The sequence below is a fragment of the Acipenser ruthenus genome, chromosome 41 (assembly GCF_902713425.1).
Source record: "Acipenser ruthenus chromosome 41, fAciRut3.2 maternal haplotype, whole genome shotgun sequence".
NCBI lineage: Eukaryota > Metazoa > Chordata > Actinopteri > Acipenseriformes > Acipenseridae > Acipenser > Acipenser ruthenus.
In genome coordinates this window covers 3,522,479-3,543,097 of record NC_081229.1, presented here as the reverse complement: position 1 = coordinate 3,543,097, position 20,619 = coordinate 3,522,479, and the positions used below count along the sequence as shown (strand labels likewise).

Sequence of the window (20,619 nt, the reverse complement as noted above, 5' to 3'; positions counted from 1 at the left end):
TATCTGTCTATAGAAAGTCACGGGCATTATTCGCATAGCTTTTACTGCAGTGCCGCAGAAATGTTTTCAAAGCAATTCCTGTATAGTCCAGCGGTGGTCAAAGCTGTCTCTTCCAGTCCTGGTCTTTGTTCCATCAGTGTTCTGAATTGTTTGATTGAACTAAACACATCTCCATCCGTTATATAATATCTGTTAACCTGGAGTTGAATGGCCCTAGTACCATGATTGGGCCCCCGTGTTCTAGTTTTTAGTAAACACCCATTTTATTTTGAAAGGAGAAAAATACCTGTTATTTTTTTTCTAAATACAAACAGCATAATATAATAAATCAAGTTTTTATGTTGTTATGGATTTGTCGCCTTGAACAAAAAAGGAGCTATAATAAAGGGCGGAATTACCGCTTTGAAAATATACCCAGTTTCAGAACAACTAGTAATACAATCCATTTAATGGCTATATAGCTAGCAAGTTACTACTTAGAAAACATGTTTATCTGCTCCCTTGTTGAACTACGTTGTCTGCTAGTTTTACACCATGGTTTATTCCAGACCATTTTCCATTAAAAAAATGGGGACTAAAATATATACAAACAGAAATATAATGTGCAAGCCAAGAACCAAAAAATCTTCAGATAAAAAATTGAGAATCTGTGTGATAATATTACTACTAGAATTCTTAATTCACGGATAACTACTACATTCAAAATCGACTCCTGTGGGGTTTACAAATACTTTAAATAACCATTTAAATTAACTTGGACACTTTTGTTTGAATTGTACTTGCTAAGGAGGGCCTGAAGCCTAAAGCCGTGTCCTTTGTAATGCATCCTTCTGGCTTTCCTATCAGCACCATAGGTGGCCTAACCATCTGCTAGTAATGGTAACATCACAGCTGATGTGTACAGTAAGATTACCCTTTACTGTAAGTGTGTGCTTTACAGGTTTGCTGATACTATTGAAGTAGTACAATGGTTTCAATCATTTCTACAGCTGCAGTGTCCCACAATCCTGTTCAGTTTCACACTGAATATGAAGCACCAGTTTAGCATTCTGTGAACTCTGCTGCTTGAAGCCAGGTACTGTTAGCCTAACAGTTTGTTTACATTAGCTAACTTTACATTGCCTTAATCTGCGGGCACACGTGATTCCTCCCTCCTTAAAGTGTTCTGGATACAAAACATCCAGCCACCCGCAAACAGAAGAAAAAATAAACAGCAAAAGTATAATAAATAAATACATGACAATATTGTCATCGATCTTGGTGTGGTAGTTCATCCTCCATGCCGCTAGGTGGCGGAATTCAAATAAGGTGTAATGAAATTAGGTCTGTTTCCCGCATCCCCCTGCGCTAGTGTGGGTGTGGATCTGTGTTTATCATTAACACGAGCAAGAACGTAAGGAAAGCTGAGGGGAAATATAAAGAAAATATAAAACTCACCCGGAGAGTAATAATACCTTACTGTGAAACAGGTACGTTTATAAAGCCTTCTTCAAAAATATTACACGAAGCGGTAAAAAAAAAAAATATATAGGCTGCATTTCCACTTTTAGAAAACAAATAAAAAAAATAATGCAATGTTGATTACTCAAGTGAATGTCAACACAACTCGAGTACGTGGGTCATTTCATATTTTTTTTTATTCTGTTGGCTTTGACATATTAAAAATACTCGCTTTGTGTGTATGTGGCGCACCTATTAATAATTTTGTCTAAATTATTTTAGTGTGTATTGAGCAATTTTATAATACTTTGGATTTGGGGGCGGGGTTTCAAAAGTAGCTGTCATTTAAAACAGCGTATCCCTTTCAAAATATACTAAATCCAGGGCGACGAATAGACTATGCAAGTTAAATAGTTGGTGTTTTAATAATGCATATACCTGTACATTTATTTTAAATATGATCCTAAACCAAAAGTAAGTTTATTTTGATGTGCAGGAAATGCGGTTTCTATAAAACCCGTCCTCAGAGTGACACTGTTTAATTTATCAACGCTGTGTTTACAAAAATATTTGTCTGTTTTTCGTGCGACTGTAAACTTCTAGCCACCGTTTATTAGTTCAGTAACTTGTCTGCGTCTTAATTGGCTGTACTGTTGAAACAGTCTAAGCAATGGTAGTTCACCACACAGAATCTAATGATTGTTGAAAATTGAACCATTTAACTAGAATTAAACTACAAGTGAACCCTCCGTTGTGTTCGTGGGTCAAAGGACCACATTTGAAAGTGAGTGAAAATGTCCAGGCCAGTTTTAGAAAACATGGTCGTGTAATGACTTGACCCAAGAAAAATGAGGAGGGGTAGGGGTAGGTTTGTGAGGATTTGTAGAACTCCTGACCCACATGTTAAAAATGTGTTATTTTAAAAGTAGAAAAAAATGTGTGTGTGTAAAATCTCTCTCTCTCTCTCTCTCTCTCTCTCTCTCTCTCTCTCTCTCTCTCTCTCTCTCTCTCTCTCTATATATATCTATATATATATATATATATATATATATATATATAAATAAATAAATACAAATTATTATTACTATTATTATTAGTAGTATTTTCTTGATTGCATTAGATTAGGTCACCCTACATTTGATGTTATTTTTCTCTGTGTGGGGTGTGGCCTGCAAACAATGGTTATAGCTCGTCTCCAGGGCATTCCAACAAAAAGTATTCTTAAACCAATCAATCACAAGCCTGGCTGGATAATGCAACCTGTGTGTTCTTGCACAGCCAAGGGAAGAGACCCATTATAGGGTTGTGATGCAGACCAGACCCGTGCCGTCTCCATCTCTCCTCTCTAGAGAGAGCAGACAAGCTTTCTGTCTTGGCTTCTGTTTCTTTTTTTTGCTTAAGTTTTGAAATGAAATGAGAGTCTGATTTTATAAAAGCTAGCTTGTGTTTAATTGCAACTTTTTACCCGTCTGCGATGAAACTTGGTAACAGGATTTTACTTGAGAATACAGAGATCCACTCGTCTGTGAGTCCATAAAGATGTTATATTTACATTTTTGGATACATACTACGAATTATAACCAGTGTTGGGGAGTAACGAATTACACGTAATGCATTAATCTAATCTGATTACGTTTTCAGTAATTTTGAACTGTAATGGCTCCTTTTTCAGGTCAGTAACAAAATGTGGTAACGCATTGCATTTCATGTGAAAGAATAACGTAGTTAATTTGTTCCGCTCACACGAACGCGCTTTTCATATCTTGTTGCTAGAAAGTGACGTCAGAGAAGGGAATAAGTGTATTCCATTGTTAGATCTGAAACAAAAACACCAAGTTATCAAAAGTGCCCAGCCACCATTGGGGCAACCTTGCCCAACACCAAGCAAATAGGCACAACTGTCAAAGCGGTGAGGGTCAAGGTTGCCCCAATTGTTTCTACTAACTTGGCTTGTGCTTTTGATGCAAGTTCGATCCGCTTTTATTGTGGCTGGAAAACACAAGCCAAGTTAGTAGAAACAATTGGGGCAACCTTGACCCCCACTGCTTTTGACAGTTGTGCTGATTTGCTTGGTGCTGGGCAAGGTTGCCCCAATTGTTTCTAATAACCAATTAAAAAATACTACATTTTGAACAGGAAGTAGACTTTTGCGATATCATTTTGTAGTTTCTTTGATTACATGATAAGTAAAAGATCTAAATTATGTTCATATTATTATTATTATTATTATTATTATTATTATTATTATTATTATTATTTAATAGTCTCAATCCTAAAATTCTAGGTGATACAAAACTTTTGGCCTTGTTTTTTAGTGCAACAAGATTTAAAGCCACAGATGATTTAGATGATTCCGTGTCAAATGCAAAAACCACATTTCACACTGGCGGTTTTGAAACGAAACAAAACTGTGCTGTTGTGATTGCAGAGACAGGAAATGGGCTGAATGAAAAAAACGTTCAGGCTGAGGAACTTACTGGAAACAAACAAAAGGACACAACAAAAGGACACATTACAGCAAAAGCTGGCTTACTCCCAAATAAACCCCCTACACTTTCCGAACGGCTAGTGTGAATTTCTGTCTGTACTGGGTTGTCAGAATGGTGGGTAAGGAGGGGTATGTTACACATGCTATTTATTACATTTGGATAGTATCAGAATTGGGTGATTTATGGAAGAAGCTAACAGTCTGATTGTATTTTTGTGTTCGAGGACAAAATGAGATGTGGGGAAATCCTGATTTATGCATTTTCTTTCTTAGAACCATTAACATTTTTTTTTTGGAGATCTTTTTGTATATTTTTAACTGACCGCATTAAAAAAAAAAAAAGATTTTGCAAAAACCCATTTTTTATACGTCTTGTAGGTGATCCAGCTATTCAAACGTTATTTTACAAACTAAAATGCTTCCCTGTCTGTCCATAATGCATGTCACACTTCCCTGTCTTCATGTACTGCACAGATTGTGGCTGTAGGTCTGCTTCCGTTTTTTATGATGCTTGTTAAACAGAATGCGTGGCATTCTCGACCCAGTGATGAAAACGAATCCTGTAGAAATCTTTGTTGGCTGCCAGTGCCCAAGGCATGTCATAATCATAACCGACGACAGAATGACCAGGCGAATCTCCTTGTTCCTTTTCTTTGAGGAAAATAATTCGCTTAATGCAGCTGTTTTTAATCATGCTTTCTTTTGCATACATTTTACTTGTTCTATGAACGGGATACACTATTTATAAGGATGGCTGTACACAGTTCATTTTACATCATGAATATTCATGATATACATTAATAATAGAGTCCAGTATGATCTATCACGGATACACGGATGGGCAGCAGTGTGGAGCAGTGGTTAGGGCTCTGGACTCTTGACCGGAGGGTCGTGGGTTCAATCCCCAGTGGGGGACACTGCTGTTGTACCCTTGAGCAAGGTACTTTACCTAGATTGCTCCAGTAAAAACCCAACTGTATAAATGGGGAATTGTATGTAAAAATAACGTGATATCTTGTAACAATTGTAAGTCGCCCTGGATAAGGGCGTCTGCTAAGAAACAAATAATAATAATACCAGTTGGCTTCTCATTAAAGGTGAATTTGTGAACTCGTCTGATTTCTTTCTTTACTGTTAGATGTGACCTATGCTTGCAAATAACATTAAAAGCCAATGTACTGTAGGCTGTGGTTTTCGTTGCACAGCCGTTTAATGAAAACCTCTCAGTCCTAATCGCGTTGTTTTGAAGTCATATAAAAAAAAAAAGAAGGATGTTTTTGAATGTGAAAGGTGAGTGTCTGCATCGAAGTATCCAATCAGACATTGAAATGATTGATTTGATGTTTCATAGTCCCGCAGATCAATGCAGTGTACAAGGCAAATTATTTGATTTGTCAAAGAAACAGTGGTATGCACATTTGGGACACGTATGGGACTAAATGCAGAATGATTGGAGGTGGGGGCATTTATTTAACTTTTTGTAAAATTACCCCCAACAAATAGGTTTCTGCAACAATGCGTTCCTTTAAGGACTAATCGCTTTCAGCGCTGCTCCCTGCAGATCCTGTAATAGAACAGATCAGGAAGTGATGACCCACTGCAGGCTTCATTTCACAGTAGAGTTCAGGGAATGTGTGTATCTTTATCTGCTGGCTCGCTACAGATCAGTAACATGTCTGTCTTTCCTTTAGTGTGGTAAAGCTCCACTCCTCATCTCAGAATGGTGTTCTACACGTGTGGCCCCAATGAAGCCATGGTCGTGTCAGGTAAGGGGGTGTCTCTGGTTGGTGTGTGCTTGTGCTTGTGCTTGTGGGTTTAGCGGGGCCGTCTTCCTTTTCACGGAAGCTGTTGCTTGGAGGCCTCGGTTGTTTTCATGTTTCAGATGAAGGGACATAAATGACACCTGCAATAAATAGATTTTTTTTTTAATCAATATATTCAGGGGTTATTTTTCCTGTCGGATCTTTTTACTTTCATTATCAACACATACGTAAGCAAAGACGCATTCAAAACGAGTCCAGGTAACCCTGTTGTCCCACTGACTGAAATGGAATAACAAAAATGTATCTCATGCTAGATATACCCGTGTTTGTGGTATAAATAACATTGTATTGTACTCTGCAGAGTGACGATTCTTCCCTTGGTTTCAAATGTAATTTGATGGGGTGCTGAGATTTCTTTACTGTAATATGATACTAGTATATTTTCCCTGTTAATTTGAAAAGAAAAATCAAATATATGTTTTACATTTTTAAAGAATATTCAGATGTGCAAAACCTGCATTTGTCTCATGACTGGGTAATATGACCAGGGTTTGGGTCAATTCCTTTTTATTTTATTTTTTATTCCAATTCCTTTTTAAAATCAATTCCCATGCCTTCGACGGAACTGGGATTGGTATTTCAATCAATTGTTGTGATTGTTCAACTGCTTTCATTTGAAGCCAATTTAACTGACTAACAGTGACTTCAGTCTAAGTCCTCTGTGGTCACTGTGAGCAGCTCATTCTAACAAAACACTGCGAATTGCAGTTTCTTACTGTTGAGCATAGCAATATAGATGACTGCATACAGAAATCTTATGCATGTAGTATCATAAGTGGCACATTAGCTATTTATAATAAAGGCTTTACGCAGTCACTGCACCAAAACAGACCAGTTAAAAAATATTTTAAATGGAAAATCGATGGAAAAAAGGTCATGGAAATTAGAATATATTTTAAAAACAGGAATTGGAATTGAAAAACAGGAATTGACCCCAACCTTGAATATGACGTATCAGTTTTGGAACAAGTCAGTTAGTCCTAGTACTGGGAAAAGGAGAGTTATCAGCTCCAGTCTCCAGAATCTCAGCGCCTGGGTAGAGGAGAGCATGGCGTTCTGCTGGCACTGCCCCCGTGGTGTGATCGCTGGCATAATGTTTGTGTTTTCTGTTTGCAGGGTTCTGCCGCGCTCCCCCACTGCTGATTGCTGGAGGACGAGCGTTTGTCATACCCTGCATTCAACAGATACAGAGGTGAGTGCTCAGGACTGGGGTTGTGACACTAGACACGACTCATTCAAAATATACATATTGGTCCCTTTGAGACGCACCTTTTATTTTGATGTATGAAGCCCAAACCTTAATTATTGAAGATGTGTATATCAGTCCTAGGTTCAATTATAATTAGTCACAGCAGAATTGTTTGCTGAAATTACAGTTGCAGTGCTATTTTGTTCAATTTCAGTTATGCTTCAGTATTTACGATTCTAATCACAATTATAGTATATTCTAAATAACCAAGCAACAATCATAGGTACAAATTGAGAAACATACTGTGTTCAAACAAATGGGGTCACTAAAAGTGGTTGAAAATACAAGAATAACGATTGTGTGACAAATACATAATTGAACCTTTTTAAAGTACATATGGGTGTCTTGTTACATGATAATATTATTGGAAGTACAATTCAAATGTGAAAAAAAAACAAAAAAAAACTTTTGCATATTGTGGAACGCACGCCTCAAACGCAGGGCTCTCGTGTGGCCCCTGTTTGCATTAAATGACCTAGGGATACATAAAGTGCGTACGTGAGGTGAGTTTGACTGTAGCTCAACTGCTTTGACAGTTTTTTCTTCACCTTTTCAGAATTTCCCTGAACACTTTGACTCTGAATGTGAAAAGTGACAAAGTCTACACCCGTCATGGAGTGCCAATCTCGGTCACTGGGATTGCACAGGTAGGTAGAGCTGCATGAGTCTCGGCTTCAGCTAGTTTCCACTGCACAGACAGGCCAGGCCAGTGCAGAGCGGGGCTGCACTGTCACAGCACCAGAGGAGCCTGGAAGCATTTCCACTGCACTTCGTCACGCGGACAGAACATTGAACGAATGCCGTTACCTTGCCATCGCTTCCTTGCATGTGATTGTAGTATCGCTTCCAGTTTAATCTAAAGCAATGACATGAGAATTGCTTTTGTAGTGGGGGAGGACTTGCAGGTACGGCTTACATTTTAACTAGGAACAGTGTACAAAAATAGCGCTTCTGTGGTATAACAACCAAAAAAAAAATGTTTATGGACTAAAAATAATAAAAAGCTGCTTGATATATTTTCTGTGTACTGGTTGTTTCTCAAAACAAATGCAGTAGCATATTTATTAGAGTGCAATCGTGACAAAAAGTATTTTGGGAATCCTGTAGTCATGGCAACAGGGTTTATGTTAAGGTGATAAGTAATTGGGTTTGTAATAATAAATAACTGCTGGCATGTGCTGTTTTCAGGATTTCACTTCAGTGCTTACCTAAGGTTTTTTTTAAGAATGCATCACAGAAAAAAATGGTCAAGCGGGCTTCTAATTTAGCACCAAGATACAAACATTTTGTAAACCATTGTACGTTTCTGAATTGTTTAACCAGATCAGTAGCATAACACACTGTGAATAGAGTAGCTTTCGTGACTCTGTACAGAACAAAGCAGCAAGTGTAGGGTATTGCTGCAATTCTACCTGCGTTTCCGTACAGATCTAGATGCCCTAACACCACAAACCACAGTGTTACTGTCGGTTTGTAGCACTAAAGGAATAAGCAGTCATGAAGTGGAAAAAAAAAACCTTGTTCATATGAAATACAATGTAGGGTAACTGTCTGGCATGTGTTTTGGGGACACTGTATTTATTATGAGGTGATTTCTTGGCTGGCTCTGAGCTGCTACTGTGGTTCCTGCTTTGTATTCTATTGAATTGTATTGATTTAGATTGTAACCCTTCCCCCACACCACTCTATCATCCACTGGCAAGTGCATGCTCTCTCTCTCTCTCTCTCTCACTCTCTCTCTCTCGCTCTCTCGCTCTCTCTCTCTCTCGCTCTCTCTCTCTCTTCCCCCTCCTTCCTGCCTTTTCAGCCCCTCCTCCACATCCTTTCCATTTTCTCTCTCTGTTGGGCGTCAATGCTCATCTTCCATATGGCTTCTCCTTGCGCAATGCTTTTAGTGGATATTCATTTGATGAAATTGACATCCGGTTGGCAACATCTAATGAATACAGAAGCAGCAGCAGCAGCAGGGTGATTGAGAGCCTTCCCTGGGGTCTGGGGTCAGCTGCAGCTGAGTTAAATGGTGGGGGTGGGGTTGGGGGGGGTGGTGTTGCAGGCATAATACACAATACAGAAATATACGCCTTGTTGCAACTGGCAAGCTTAAAGAAATTCCTTCCAGGGCTTTAAAATCCATGTTCTTGTCTGTGGAGACTGGCAGAAGTCTGTATGTAACACTTGAGAGCTTGTTCAGTTGTCAGTAAGCTTGGGAAAGACCTTGTTTAGCTCAAGTTATGTATTGTATCATAAGTAAATGAATGAAGCCTTTCCTGTTCTTGCCGTTACTAACATTACCACAATAGTGCTAGCCAGCACTTTAATATCCATGAGAAACATCGGAATCTCACCAAGTTCCATTACAGGAAACCACCTTGGAATATCTAGCTTTTAATGAGAAACCCCCCCCCCCCCCCCCAAAAAAAACACTTAAGATAGCAATAGGTGTAAAACACTAATTTATTTCCCTTGGAGCTTACCATACAGACAAGGTAATCCCTCCCTAATCGGGGTTCTAGTGCAGAATTATCTTGTCTCTCCAGCTGGGGATGAAATCCGAAGCAAAGGGGATATAGTGGATTTGGTCACTATCAGATTTTGGGGGTATAGGGGGTGTCTGTCTGTCCAGCTGTTACACAATTATACATATATCTGGAGAATCGCTTGTCGATTTGTGATTAAACATTTCGTTGCTAATTCATATTTTGTACATGCAGGTGATGTACGTCATGGTCATTAACTACTGATTTCTTGTTTTGAATTCGCGGCCGTGGCAGGGGATGCATGTTCCTCACATCGGTGATAGCAACAGCACCAGTGTTGCTGCCCTGCTGTTGTTGCTGCTGATCCTCACATGAATGTGTTTCACTTGAACCCAGGTGAAGATCCAGGGTCAGAACAAGGAGATGCTGGCTGCGGCCTGTCAGATGTTCATGGGGAAGTCTGAGCAGGAGATCGCTCACATCGCACTGGAGACTCTGGAGGGGCACCAGAGAGCCATCATGGCCCACATGACTGTGGAGGTAACTAGAGATACACACATAGACACACACATGGGCTCACTTCATTGCACAGAATACCATTACATTACATTATTATTATTTATTTGGCAGACGCCTTTATCCTAGGCGACTTACAAGTGTTGCAGGGCAGTACATGGTTATAATGTAAGATTCATCTTTAAATACAGTATAATTTACAGTGAGTGCAATAATTAGGAAACTTGGGTTCCCTAACTTAAATTCATTTTGTTGATGTACAGCTGTGGCCAAAAGTTTTGCAGGATCACCCAGAATTTTACGATTGAGGCATTTTTTAAAAACTATATGAACAGAATTTAGGTCTTTTATTTAACATCATGTAATCAAAGAAACTACAAAATGATATCGCAAAAGTCTAACTGAAGCCACAATAGTAGCGCTGTAGTATTTCATGTTAGATTTAGAAATGTTTTTCAATTTGTCAGTTTTTTGTTAAGTATGTGGAAAATGACATAGCAGTGTGTAATTTAATAGGTTAAACGTAACATTATTCAGAAGGTTTCATTCGAGTTTATGAAGCAAAATGTGTTAATTCTGTAGTGTGATGCAAAACGTTTGGCCATAACTGTATATTAAAAAATGATAGAAAGGGGCAGTATACAAACATAGAAACCTCTGAATATGTAGACTACTACACTCACACACATGTAGTAGGAAAGCTGGTGCCAGGATATGATATGTACATAATGTAGAGCTGCACTGTGGTGTGTTTGTGGTCTGTGGTGAGCCCTGTGTGCTCTCTGCAGGAGATCTACAAGGACAGGAAGAAGTTCTCGGAGCAGGTCTTCAAGGTGGCCTCTTCGGACCTGGTCAACATGGGCATCAGTGTGGTCAGTTACACCCTGAAGGACGTGCACGATGACCAGGTAGGTCTGACCGCTATCTGCTGGAAAAGATCTGACATGATATTTAACACAGAGAGAAGAACAAGAGGGTAGAAGTGGAAGCAGAGTAAAAGTTTAGAACAGAAGGTAGGAAGAACTTTTTGACAGTTATAAATAAATGCATGGAATAGCCTACCAGGTGAAGTAGTAGGGTCTAAAACACTGGGAGCATTTAAAAAATGACTAGATTCTGTGCTTTTAAATTAGTTCCCCCCCAGCATGGGAAAATGGTGTGCTAACGAAATGAGTCTTGATAGGCCAAATGGCCTTTTCTCGTTCTCAGACTTTTCTTATGTTGTTATATAGGGCCGTGGCATGTAAATGTAGCATTTGTTATATTGGAATGCTCAATAGTAGACTGCTGGCAAATCTGTAATATGATATGCAATATATGTGGAATATTGTATAGGGTGCGGAAAGATACAAGCTTATCAGTGGATGCCCACAAGTGCCGTGACCATCACAAGAAAGAGGTTATTAGATCTTATTAGATTTTAAGAGGGTATTGGATCTATCCCAGTTGAGATTATTACTACAGAGCTGCAGTTTGATTCCCATTCACACTGAAAGGCTCTGTTCTCCATCGCTGGTTCACTTCAGCCGCACCCTCCCCCTCCGGGGCCCCCCTTATTCAATTCTGCTCTTTGCGTTCCCGGAGGATTAATGTTTTTCCTGGAAGGACCCATGTGATCTTTTCAGATTTCAGCTGCAGGGCTGTCGGATTCTCCCGTTCCAGACTGGACTTTGCTCTGCAGAGCGAATAAGAGAAACATGCACAACATTTGCAAACCAGAATCCAGTTGGGGTGTGAATAGTTTAGTGTACAGATTTGTTTTCTTAACTGTTTAACCCTCTGGTATATTGTATATTTCAAGCATGTATCAGATGCTATTTTTATACCCAGCTGACGATGCAGATCCTTAGCGAAACAAAATAGTAAAAGCTGTCTGTCTGTCACACTTACATCGTTTACATATTCTAGCTGCAGAACTGCTTATCCAGTTGTGTTAAGTTGTGCTAAATAATGACTTCAGCCAGTTTTGAGCACATCAGAATCTGCTGGTATAGGAAGGCAGTCTGCCCCCTGCATTTTCATAAAGTGGATGTAGGTCATGGTGATCTTCTTTCCTTAGCATGACACTTGATAGCGCTACGTTTATTTACAGCCTTTTGCTGACATTTGCTCTTTTTATAGTAGTTCATTTGCCTGTAAAGGTGTTCTCTGCTGAATTAATGCAGAACAACTGGAGGTGGGATGTTTCTTTCTGGTTTCAGGCTTGCAGAAGTATCCCACCCAGTCATTTTGCATTGATAGTAAATGAAGAACCTTTAAGGGATGCCAGTGTGCTTGGGGGCTGTATTGCTCAGAAAAGTCTTCCATGTCTTTTGAAGAAGGGACAGTCATTTAATCATGGATGCCATGATACAATATTTAGTGAGCATTTATGCTTCTGTCTCAATTTGTTTGTTGGTTGGAGGGGTATGTATTAAACCTATTTCTCCAGCTTTGCTTGGTCTGGTTTCTTGAATGCTCTGGAGAACAAACCCTCTTCAGACAGCCGCAGTGTACATTGTTCTGAGTTCTACAGGGCAGGTTTACAGTGTTCATCACAGGGACTTTAGGAGTCTCTGCAGCACTGAACAATTTTAAATAGGCACCAGTGCGCTGATTGTTTCATTTCTCTTTCTAAATGAATTACGTTTATTTTCCCAAGTAGAAGTCTAGCTTTATGATTCCCAGCTTGCACGCAGTACAGCATGTGTACGTGCATCTTGAGAACAGCTTATCCAAACTTGTGTAGGACATTGTTAGCACTGATTCTGGCACACTGTAGTACAGGTATTAAAGTGTTCTACCACCCCTGCTGATCTGTGGTGCCTGGGGTGGAAAATGCAAACTAACAATACCAGTGGTGCAGAATGGCAGAGTTTGAAAAAAAATAGTACCAAACAAATAGCATACACTGTACATAGCACAGCAGCTTGCACCGCACTACAGAGATGCATGAAAGCAGTACTGTGGGTGCCGTCCCTCACCGCTGCGCTCTTCCTTTCCCTCCTCAGGATTACCTCCACTCTCTGGGTAAGGCACGCACAGCACAGGTGCAGAAGGACGCCCGCATTGGAGAAGCCATGGCCAAGAGAGACGCTGTGATGCGGGTGAGTGAGGCCTGCATGCTTTCTGTGTAGAGAGACAGACCTGTCAGCTCTCTCTGATTTACCGGGAGTCGCCCTTATTTTGGGCCCTTCTCCCTAACAGCTCCCGGGATTTCTCCCGTATTTTAAATTTTTCAACAGTATTTTTTTTCTTATTAGGTTAAGATCCTTTTTTTTACATTTTTAATTGAAGGAATGTCATTTAACAAGCATATTCATTCAAGTTTTATTAGTTTGGTGTGTGATTTTTTTGGTGGGTTTAAAGGACTTCCTCTGTATGTGTAATTGTGAAGTTGTTTTTAATGAAGAGGCATGCACAATGGTTCTAAAGCCACCTGCTTTCTCTCCCTCAGGAAGCTCACGCGATGCAGGAGAAGGTCTCCGCTCAGTATGTGAATGAGATCGAGATGGCGAAGGCGCAGAGGGACTTTGAGCTGAAGAAGGCAGCCTATGATGTGGAGGTCAACACCAAGAAGGCGGAGTCAGAGATGGCCTATCAGCTGCAGGCAAGAGAATAAACTCCTCCCCCTTGTCACTGGGAGAACACCTTCCTTCAGTCTCACCTTTCACTCTTTTCCAATAATGTAATATGATACTATTATCAGTCATCCATTTTTACTTAATTCTTTACAGATTTACAAGCAGTGTAGTAGACAAATATTTTGACTAGTGCCTTCATCAGTCTCATCATTTTTGTCTTGAGTTCGGGGATGGAAATTGCATAGTGATATGATCCATTCCTGGTTTTGCTGTGAGTTTAATAAGACACACCTGAGCTTGTTACCTGTACACACTGTGGCTAATCAAGCTCGTAGTAAAACCCGGAATGGGTGAGTCTTATTTCCACTCCTGGAGTGATGGGTGAACTACTTATGATGTAAGAAGTGTTCAACACTAGAAGAAACACATGCTAGCACTTTGATGTCTTTCACACGCTGCATTCCACACTGACTGACAGACTTATGGTCAATTACAATTGTAATTTTACAATTCAGTTCAATACAGTAGTTGTAGTTGAGCCTTGGCACACCTGTGTAATTGATTTGTAATTATACAATATAATGCACCAAATACAGTTCAATTATGCATTTATCTGTCATACGATCATTATTTTTGTATTTTCAACCATTTTTTGTTTCGTGACCCCATTTGTTTGAAAAAAAAAAAAAAAGTTACATAGCATGTTTCTGTATTTGTTTCTGTTATTCAAGTGATTACTTAACGAAACCCTTAATTGAACTTCTCGTTTGGTTAATAAGACCTTTTTTTAATTGTTTTCAGCTCTTAAACAGTTGGGAGATTTCAAGTTAACTGTGAAATTGTATAAGTAACTTGAAACCTGCAACTCTTTTTTTAGAAGCTGCCAAACCATGTTTATGGCTCCCATTTTAAATTAAAGCTGCTTGATTTGAATGTTTTATCTTCTTCTATGGGCACTATCTTGTGACTATATGCCTGTTGACAGTCCACTTGCTTGCAGTCTGGTTTAATAAGACACTGGGGTCCCGAGGACCGGGTTGGAGAAGCCCTGTATTGACGCTGATCTCTCGGTCTCCTCTCGCAGGTGGCGAAGACAAAGCAGCGCATCGAGGAGGAGAGGATGCAGGTGCAGGTGGTGGAGCGATCCCAGCAGATCATGCTGCAGGAACAGGAGATCACCCGCAAGGAAAGGGAGCTGGACGCGAAGGTGAAGAAGCCAGCTGATGCAGAGCGCTACCGCCTGGAGAGGCTGGCTGAAGCAGAGAGGTGACTGTTGCTTGGATCTTGTACCTGGGCTTGGCAGTAACCGGTTGGGCAGATTACTGCAAAAAAGCCGCTATCTCTGGACAGCTGTTTGAGAAAGATTTGAGACTTCGATTTGTGTTTCCCCAGGCTCCAGCTCATCATGCAGGCTGAAGCGGAGGCTGAGAGCATCCGGGTGAGTCCGAATTCCTTCCTTTCTTCCTTAGTGCATGGAATATGTTGTTAAAAAATAAAGGGATTTAGTTATTGTCTTCAGAATCTGGTACGCAGCTGTGTACTAATTTTCTGTAAGGTTCCTTTACGAGTGGTCCAGTACAAATCACTGGGTTTGCTGCCATGTTGTTTTCAGTGCCACACAGTACTGGCTTTACAGTTCGTACACAGCTGTTTTCTATAGTTGTGTTTCCATCAAACTTCCACCAACATTTACAAAACGGTAAATAATAAGTCGACTCGTGTCACTTTGGTCAGTGCTTTCATCACACGTTCTGCGCACAAACGGTAGATCAACCGCTAAAAAGGTAGTCGCCAAAGTTCTCATTGTTGTTTTTGGCAAAAGTTTATGCACTACAGTGCAGTCTTTGGAAGGCAGTGGAATTGGGGGTCAATATTTGTGGCAATTCCTTTAAAGACGCTACCTGTTGTAAAATGTAACAGCTTTTGCCAAACCGCAGTGTAGGCAAGACAGAGCGTGTGTCTTTGTGGTCCACGTTTACAAATGCCGACATACAACTGACCCTCTGTTTTATTTCACTTCTCTTACAAACATCTCCTTTTCTGCTGCAGACATGTTTAATATTTGTCATCTTTTTACACCATTTCCCGACACGATCTCTGCACTAGATTTGAATTGCTTCATTATCTGACCACACGTCATGCTACCATCCCTGGATCGTATATATATATATATATTCATTTTCCCAAGCAGGATTGAAATATCTTCTTTCAGGTTTTGGTGCAGGTATCTCTGGAAGGTATCTAATACTGGACTGCCATTCTGTCTGCATATATATACATCAAAATTTGTCCAATTCCAATTCATTCTTGAAAATACGCCGTTCCTTCTTGGTCCATTGTCAGTCCAGCTACACGTTATATAACCCAAATGCTCAGTGAGTTGGTTATTCGCTAGAGTTTATAGGCTAGGCTAGCGAGCGAATAGAAAAAAATGGATAGGAATGCATCAAACTTTTTTTTAAATTTAGTTTTTGTTCAGATCAAGAACGTTTATGCGCTAGCGATTTTTTTTAAACCCGTGACGTCATTACGTTCATCTGTTTGTTCGCATGAATCCAGTTTGATGGAAACCTGTTTGCTAGAAATGTGTTCATCTTGTTGATGGAAACATAGCTTACTGTTTGTCCATTACCGGTGTATTACCTTACACATGAATTGTTTTAGATTTGTTTTTAACCTCTTGTCATACCAGTGATACAGACTGCGCACTACTGTGATTTGCTTTTGTTCACCTAAAAAAACCAAAAAAAAAAACCGAAGTCATAGAATTCAAGTTCTCTTTAGCACTGTCAAGTTGTTCTCATTTTGTAAGAATAACATATAATGTTCTCCTTTTAAAAAAAAAAAGAAATAAAGTAGCACATTAAAGATCTGAGGAACTCGCATACGTCCTTAAGTTTAGCAGACAACGTTTCGGCTCACGCTAGGCGACCTGTCTGCTTGACTACGATTTTCCTCAGAATTGATTGGTTGTTTTGAAGGGTTTTGTGGAACGATCTTGACTGCTCTCGTCTGTCTTGATGAATGTAACCCCCGTGAGTATCTCTGTCTCGCAGATCAAGGGAGAAGCGGAGGCCTTTGCAGTGGAAGTTAAAGCCAGGGCTGAGGCAGAGCAGATGTCGAAGAAGGCTGAAGCTTTCAAGCAGTACAAGGAAGCTGCCATGGTGGACATGCTTCTGGAGAAACTGCCCCTGGTGAGCAGGCAGACAGGAGAGGGGGTGGATAGGAGGTTGCGGGAGGGTGGGTGGGTTGGAGAGGGGGGTGGATAGGAGGTTGGGGGTGGGTGGGTGGATTGGAGAGGGGTGTGGATAGGAGGTTGCGGGTGGGTGGGTTATTGAGGCAAGCAGAGATTTCCCCCCTCTCTTATTAAACCAGGGTTCCCAAACCCAGGCCTCGGGACCCCATGTGTCTCTTATTTGTCATTCCAACTGAGCTCTCAATTACTAATCCCTTAATTGAACCAATAATTTGCTTAATTTGACCTTTTTTTATTGTTTTCAGCTCTTAAAAAAAGATTTCAACTTCACTATAAAATGCAACTTTTTAGGAGCTTGAAACTTTTTTTGTCTCCTCTCAGATCCAGTAATCCGATTAGGAATTTGCAGTGATGTTGTTCTTGTGTGTTTCGCAGATTGCAGAAGAGATCAGCAAGCCCCTGTCCCAGGCTAAGAAGGTGACGATGGTGTCGAGTGGCAATGGAGATGTCGGAGCGGCCAAACTGACTGGGGAGGTGCTGGACATCATGAAGCGCCTGCCTGAGGCCATGGAGAAACTGACCGGTGTCAGCATCACTCAGGTACACACGCACAGACGCACACTCTGGTCTCGCTTCAAACCTCTTGGGCTGACAAAGGCTGTGTCTTCTGTGCCGGTATGCACTTTTCCAGCTATGCACCGTTTTGTAGGGGTGTCTCTGTCAATGCATAAAGACCTGGTCACACAAGTATATTTTCTTGACGACTTCTGTTGCGTAAGTGTTGTCTTGTATAACTGATGGTCGCACCAACAGTTTTTTTTGGTTGCATATGTGTTCAGATTGGGTGCACCTGTAGAGCACTGGAGAGACACCCCTGTAGTAGACAAGCTTGCAAAATTCTGGCACCAATAAAATTTAAACCAGTCCCCAGTTTCTGTCACATGAGCATGTAAACCTGCAGCTGAGCAGTGCTACAGTATACAGTTACGGCCAGAAGTTTTGCATCACCGTATTGAATGAACTAATTTTCCTTCATAGAGTTGAATGAAACCTGCTGAATAATGTTACGTAAACATGTTAAATTACCTACCGCTTTGTAGTTAGCCAGATACATAACAAATGTGACATTTCAAAATCTAACACGAAATTACTACTATTATGGCTTCAAGAAGACTTTTGTGATATTGTTTTGTGGTTTCTTTGATTGCACAGTGTTAAATACGATATATATATATATATATATATATATATATATATATATATATATATATATATATATATATATATATATATATATATATATATATATATATATATACACACACACACATCTCAAGCCTATAATTCCAGGTGATGCAAAACTTTTGGCCATAGCTGCGCTTGCAGGAGGAGAGGAGAAAAAACAAGTACTGTATTTTCACGATCTGATAATTCAGACATGGCAGTACCTGTTGCTTTTGATTACAGTCGAAGCCCAGAAAGCTTTATTAATAACATGCTGCTTTTCTTCTTACTTCAAGCTCTCGCTGGAATCTTGAGGTAGGAAGCTTTATAGTACAGAACGTACAACGAATATCAGTTCTGTGTGTGCGTACACTCATTTTGCTTGCAGATCATACATCCGTATGAAATAAATGTGATACAGATATAAATGTTACACTTGCTCGTCACATAGACGTATCTGTTTGGAAATGTTATCTTAGCCATAGACTCTGTCCATCCTTATGCCACACTTGCATTTTTCCCCATATACATATTGTGGATTTCCAATCATGGTGATCTGCTTTCTTAATCATGATACTGAGAGCTTTAAGTGGCAGGGTAAATGCTGAGGAGCCTGGTTCTTTTGCGTTGTGGTTAAGACACTTGCTTGCAGTGCGAGGGGTCGCCGGTGGTGCCCAACCTGCGCCCTGTTACACCAACATACTCCTATTTTGTATTAGTTTAATCCAATAAATTAAAGTATTGTAATCCGTTTGAAATGTACTTGTTGGACTAACAACACAGCTAATTTTACTGTATATCATAAATGAATGAATGAATGGAAATTAATAATGCTAAATGCAGATATAAAAAAAAAAAAATAACTTTTTGTTTTTGTTTTAATTGAACAGCTTGCTGGGAAACCCGGACGACTGGGTTGAAAACATCACAGGCTCTCGGATTTACTGCTCCCAATGGAAACGTCTCCCTGTCTGCCTATCCCTGTCTAACCCTGTCTGTCTGCATGTGCCCAATGACTGCCTGAAGTGCATCTTATAAAACACAGAGAACAAACGCTGAACCACAAGATATTTGTGTATTTTCACCCCATTTTCGCCAGTCATTAATGCGTATTTTTTGGAAAACAGAAAAAAAATAAAAACACTGCCCCTTGAACCAAGCAAGTATGTGACAAAGACACAGTTGCTTGTTTCACTCGCCTTCCTTTGCATAGTTATTTTTGAGCTGACATTGAATCTTCATTGAAACATGAGTACAACCTGTTAATTGAACTCGATGCGATACGTTTGTCTTTTTTTTCGGTACAGCTAGAACACTGCCTGTCCGAGGTGTGGCCCTAATCAAACAAAAGGATGTTAATTACATTCCAACACCAACCTTGTTATGGTCCGAAAGCAAATCAGAAAGACCTGTCTCTGGACTAGCCCAGTAAAAGCCTTGTCGATTTCCTGTCACCAGTGTTAAGCATAAAATCTCCTGGGTCGTTAATGGAAAAATAAAAAAAAACTGATTGGTTGTAAGACTGAACATATTTGTAACACTAAATTTAGGAGTATACTTCATTTGCTTTCTTCTTGTTTTCCAGGATATAATCGCCCCTTTAACAGGTTTAACAGACATTCACTTCTGTCCACAGAGATGTTGCTGACTTGTAGTAGTGTGGTATACTCTCATCATAGGGTTTTTGGGTACATTATTTGTTTCATTCATTCTTGTATACTATATATTAAAAAAAAAAAAAAGGTTTTTCCTGGTCAGTTTTAACTCTTTCAACTCTGCATTCCTACGTGAAACTGGAGACAACTATTGTAGTAAAGAAACTAAACTTGTGTGTGTTATATATATATATATATATATATATATATATATATATATATATATATATATATATATATATATATATATATATATATATATATATATGATGTGTGTTTTCTTTTCTGTAAAGAAAGGTTACTCATGCTGAAATAGAATAAAACATGAATTACATTTTATCTAGAGGTCCATTACCTTGAAACCCCTAATCCCTGGAAACCTGATTCTAAAATTACAGAAGAGACATTGACAGAAAAACTGTTTGTGTTGCTACCGATAGACCCTTCCTATGTTTATGTTTTCACCTGTGGAGTCCCAAGCGTTCCCATCGTGCCCGACTATCACAGATATCTTCTGTTACTATCACTATTTTATACTGAACGTCTATTTAAAAAAACTAGTAAATAAATGGTACAGAATCATAGACGTTAGAAATATTTACACTTTGAAAAACCAATGCCCCTGCCTTAACAATTTGTATGTGACAGAAGGAGACTTATTTAAATGGTAGTTGCAGTCCGGTTACTGAATCTTGTAATGCTTGGATGTTTTCAAATTTATTTTATTAATATTAGAATTGTTGTATGTTAGTTACGTGCCAAAAAATGAAATACGACCGTGTTTGGCTTGTAGGAAAAAAGTAATCCATTGTGCACTGTATCTAGAGAATGTGAAATGTACAAATATATTCTGTTTGCTAATCAGACTTTGCTGTCCTGTGGTTTTTTGTTTATTCTGTATAGAATGCAGTCTTTCCCTTTTTTGTTCTCTTCATGGCTTGCATTTATTTCTAGAATTTAATAATATGGTTATCCAGATTGCGATATT

At 39.5% G+C, this 20,619-nt stretch overlaps 1 protein-coding gene across 2 annotated transcripts; it reads left to right on the top strand.

Annotated features, from left to right (window-relative positions):
* Window positions 1-1,333: 1,333 nt before the first annotated feature.
* On the top strand, window positions 1,334-20,497 carry LOC117434129 (flotillin-1). Of its 2 annotated transcripts, XM_059010836.1 has the most exons (14): window positions 1,334-1,469; window positions 5,620-5,694; window positions 6,868-6,943; window positions 7,557-7,647; window positions 9,874-10,017; window positions 10,782-10,901; window positions 12,984-13,079; window positions 13,430-13,582; window positions 14,641-14,822; window positions 14,949-14,994; window positions 16,613-16,750; window positions 17,188-17,352; window positions 18,273-18,291; window positions 18,867-20,497. In XM_059010836.1, exons 2-13 carry the CDS (start codon window positions 5,649-5,651, stop codon window positions 18,288-18,290), a joined length of 1,275 nt encoding a protein of 424 aa, XP_058866819.1. In that variant the 5' UTR covers window positions 1,334-1,469; window positions 5,620-5,648; the 3' UTR covers window position 18,291; window positions 18,867-20,497. The 2 variants fall into 2 exon arrangements, with proteins under 2 accessions (XP_058866819.1, XP_058866818.1); XM_059010835.1 differs by lacking the exon at window positions 18,273-18,291.
* Window positions 20,498-20,619: the final 122 nt, after the last annotated feature.

Coding starts and splice junctions, on each gene's coding strand:
- LOC117434129 (XM_059010835.1), top strand. CDS start 5,649: ATGGTGTTCTACACGTGTGGCCCCAATGAAGCCATGGTCGTGTCAG. Junction 10,018..10,781: donor TGGCCCACATGACTGTGGAG/GTAACTAGAGAT, acceptor TGCTCTCTGCAG/GAGATCTACAAGGACAGGAA. Junction 13,080..13,429: donor AGAGAGACGCTGTGATGCGG/GTGAGTGAGGCC, acceptor TCTCTCCCTCAG/GAAGCTCACGCGATGCAGGA.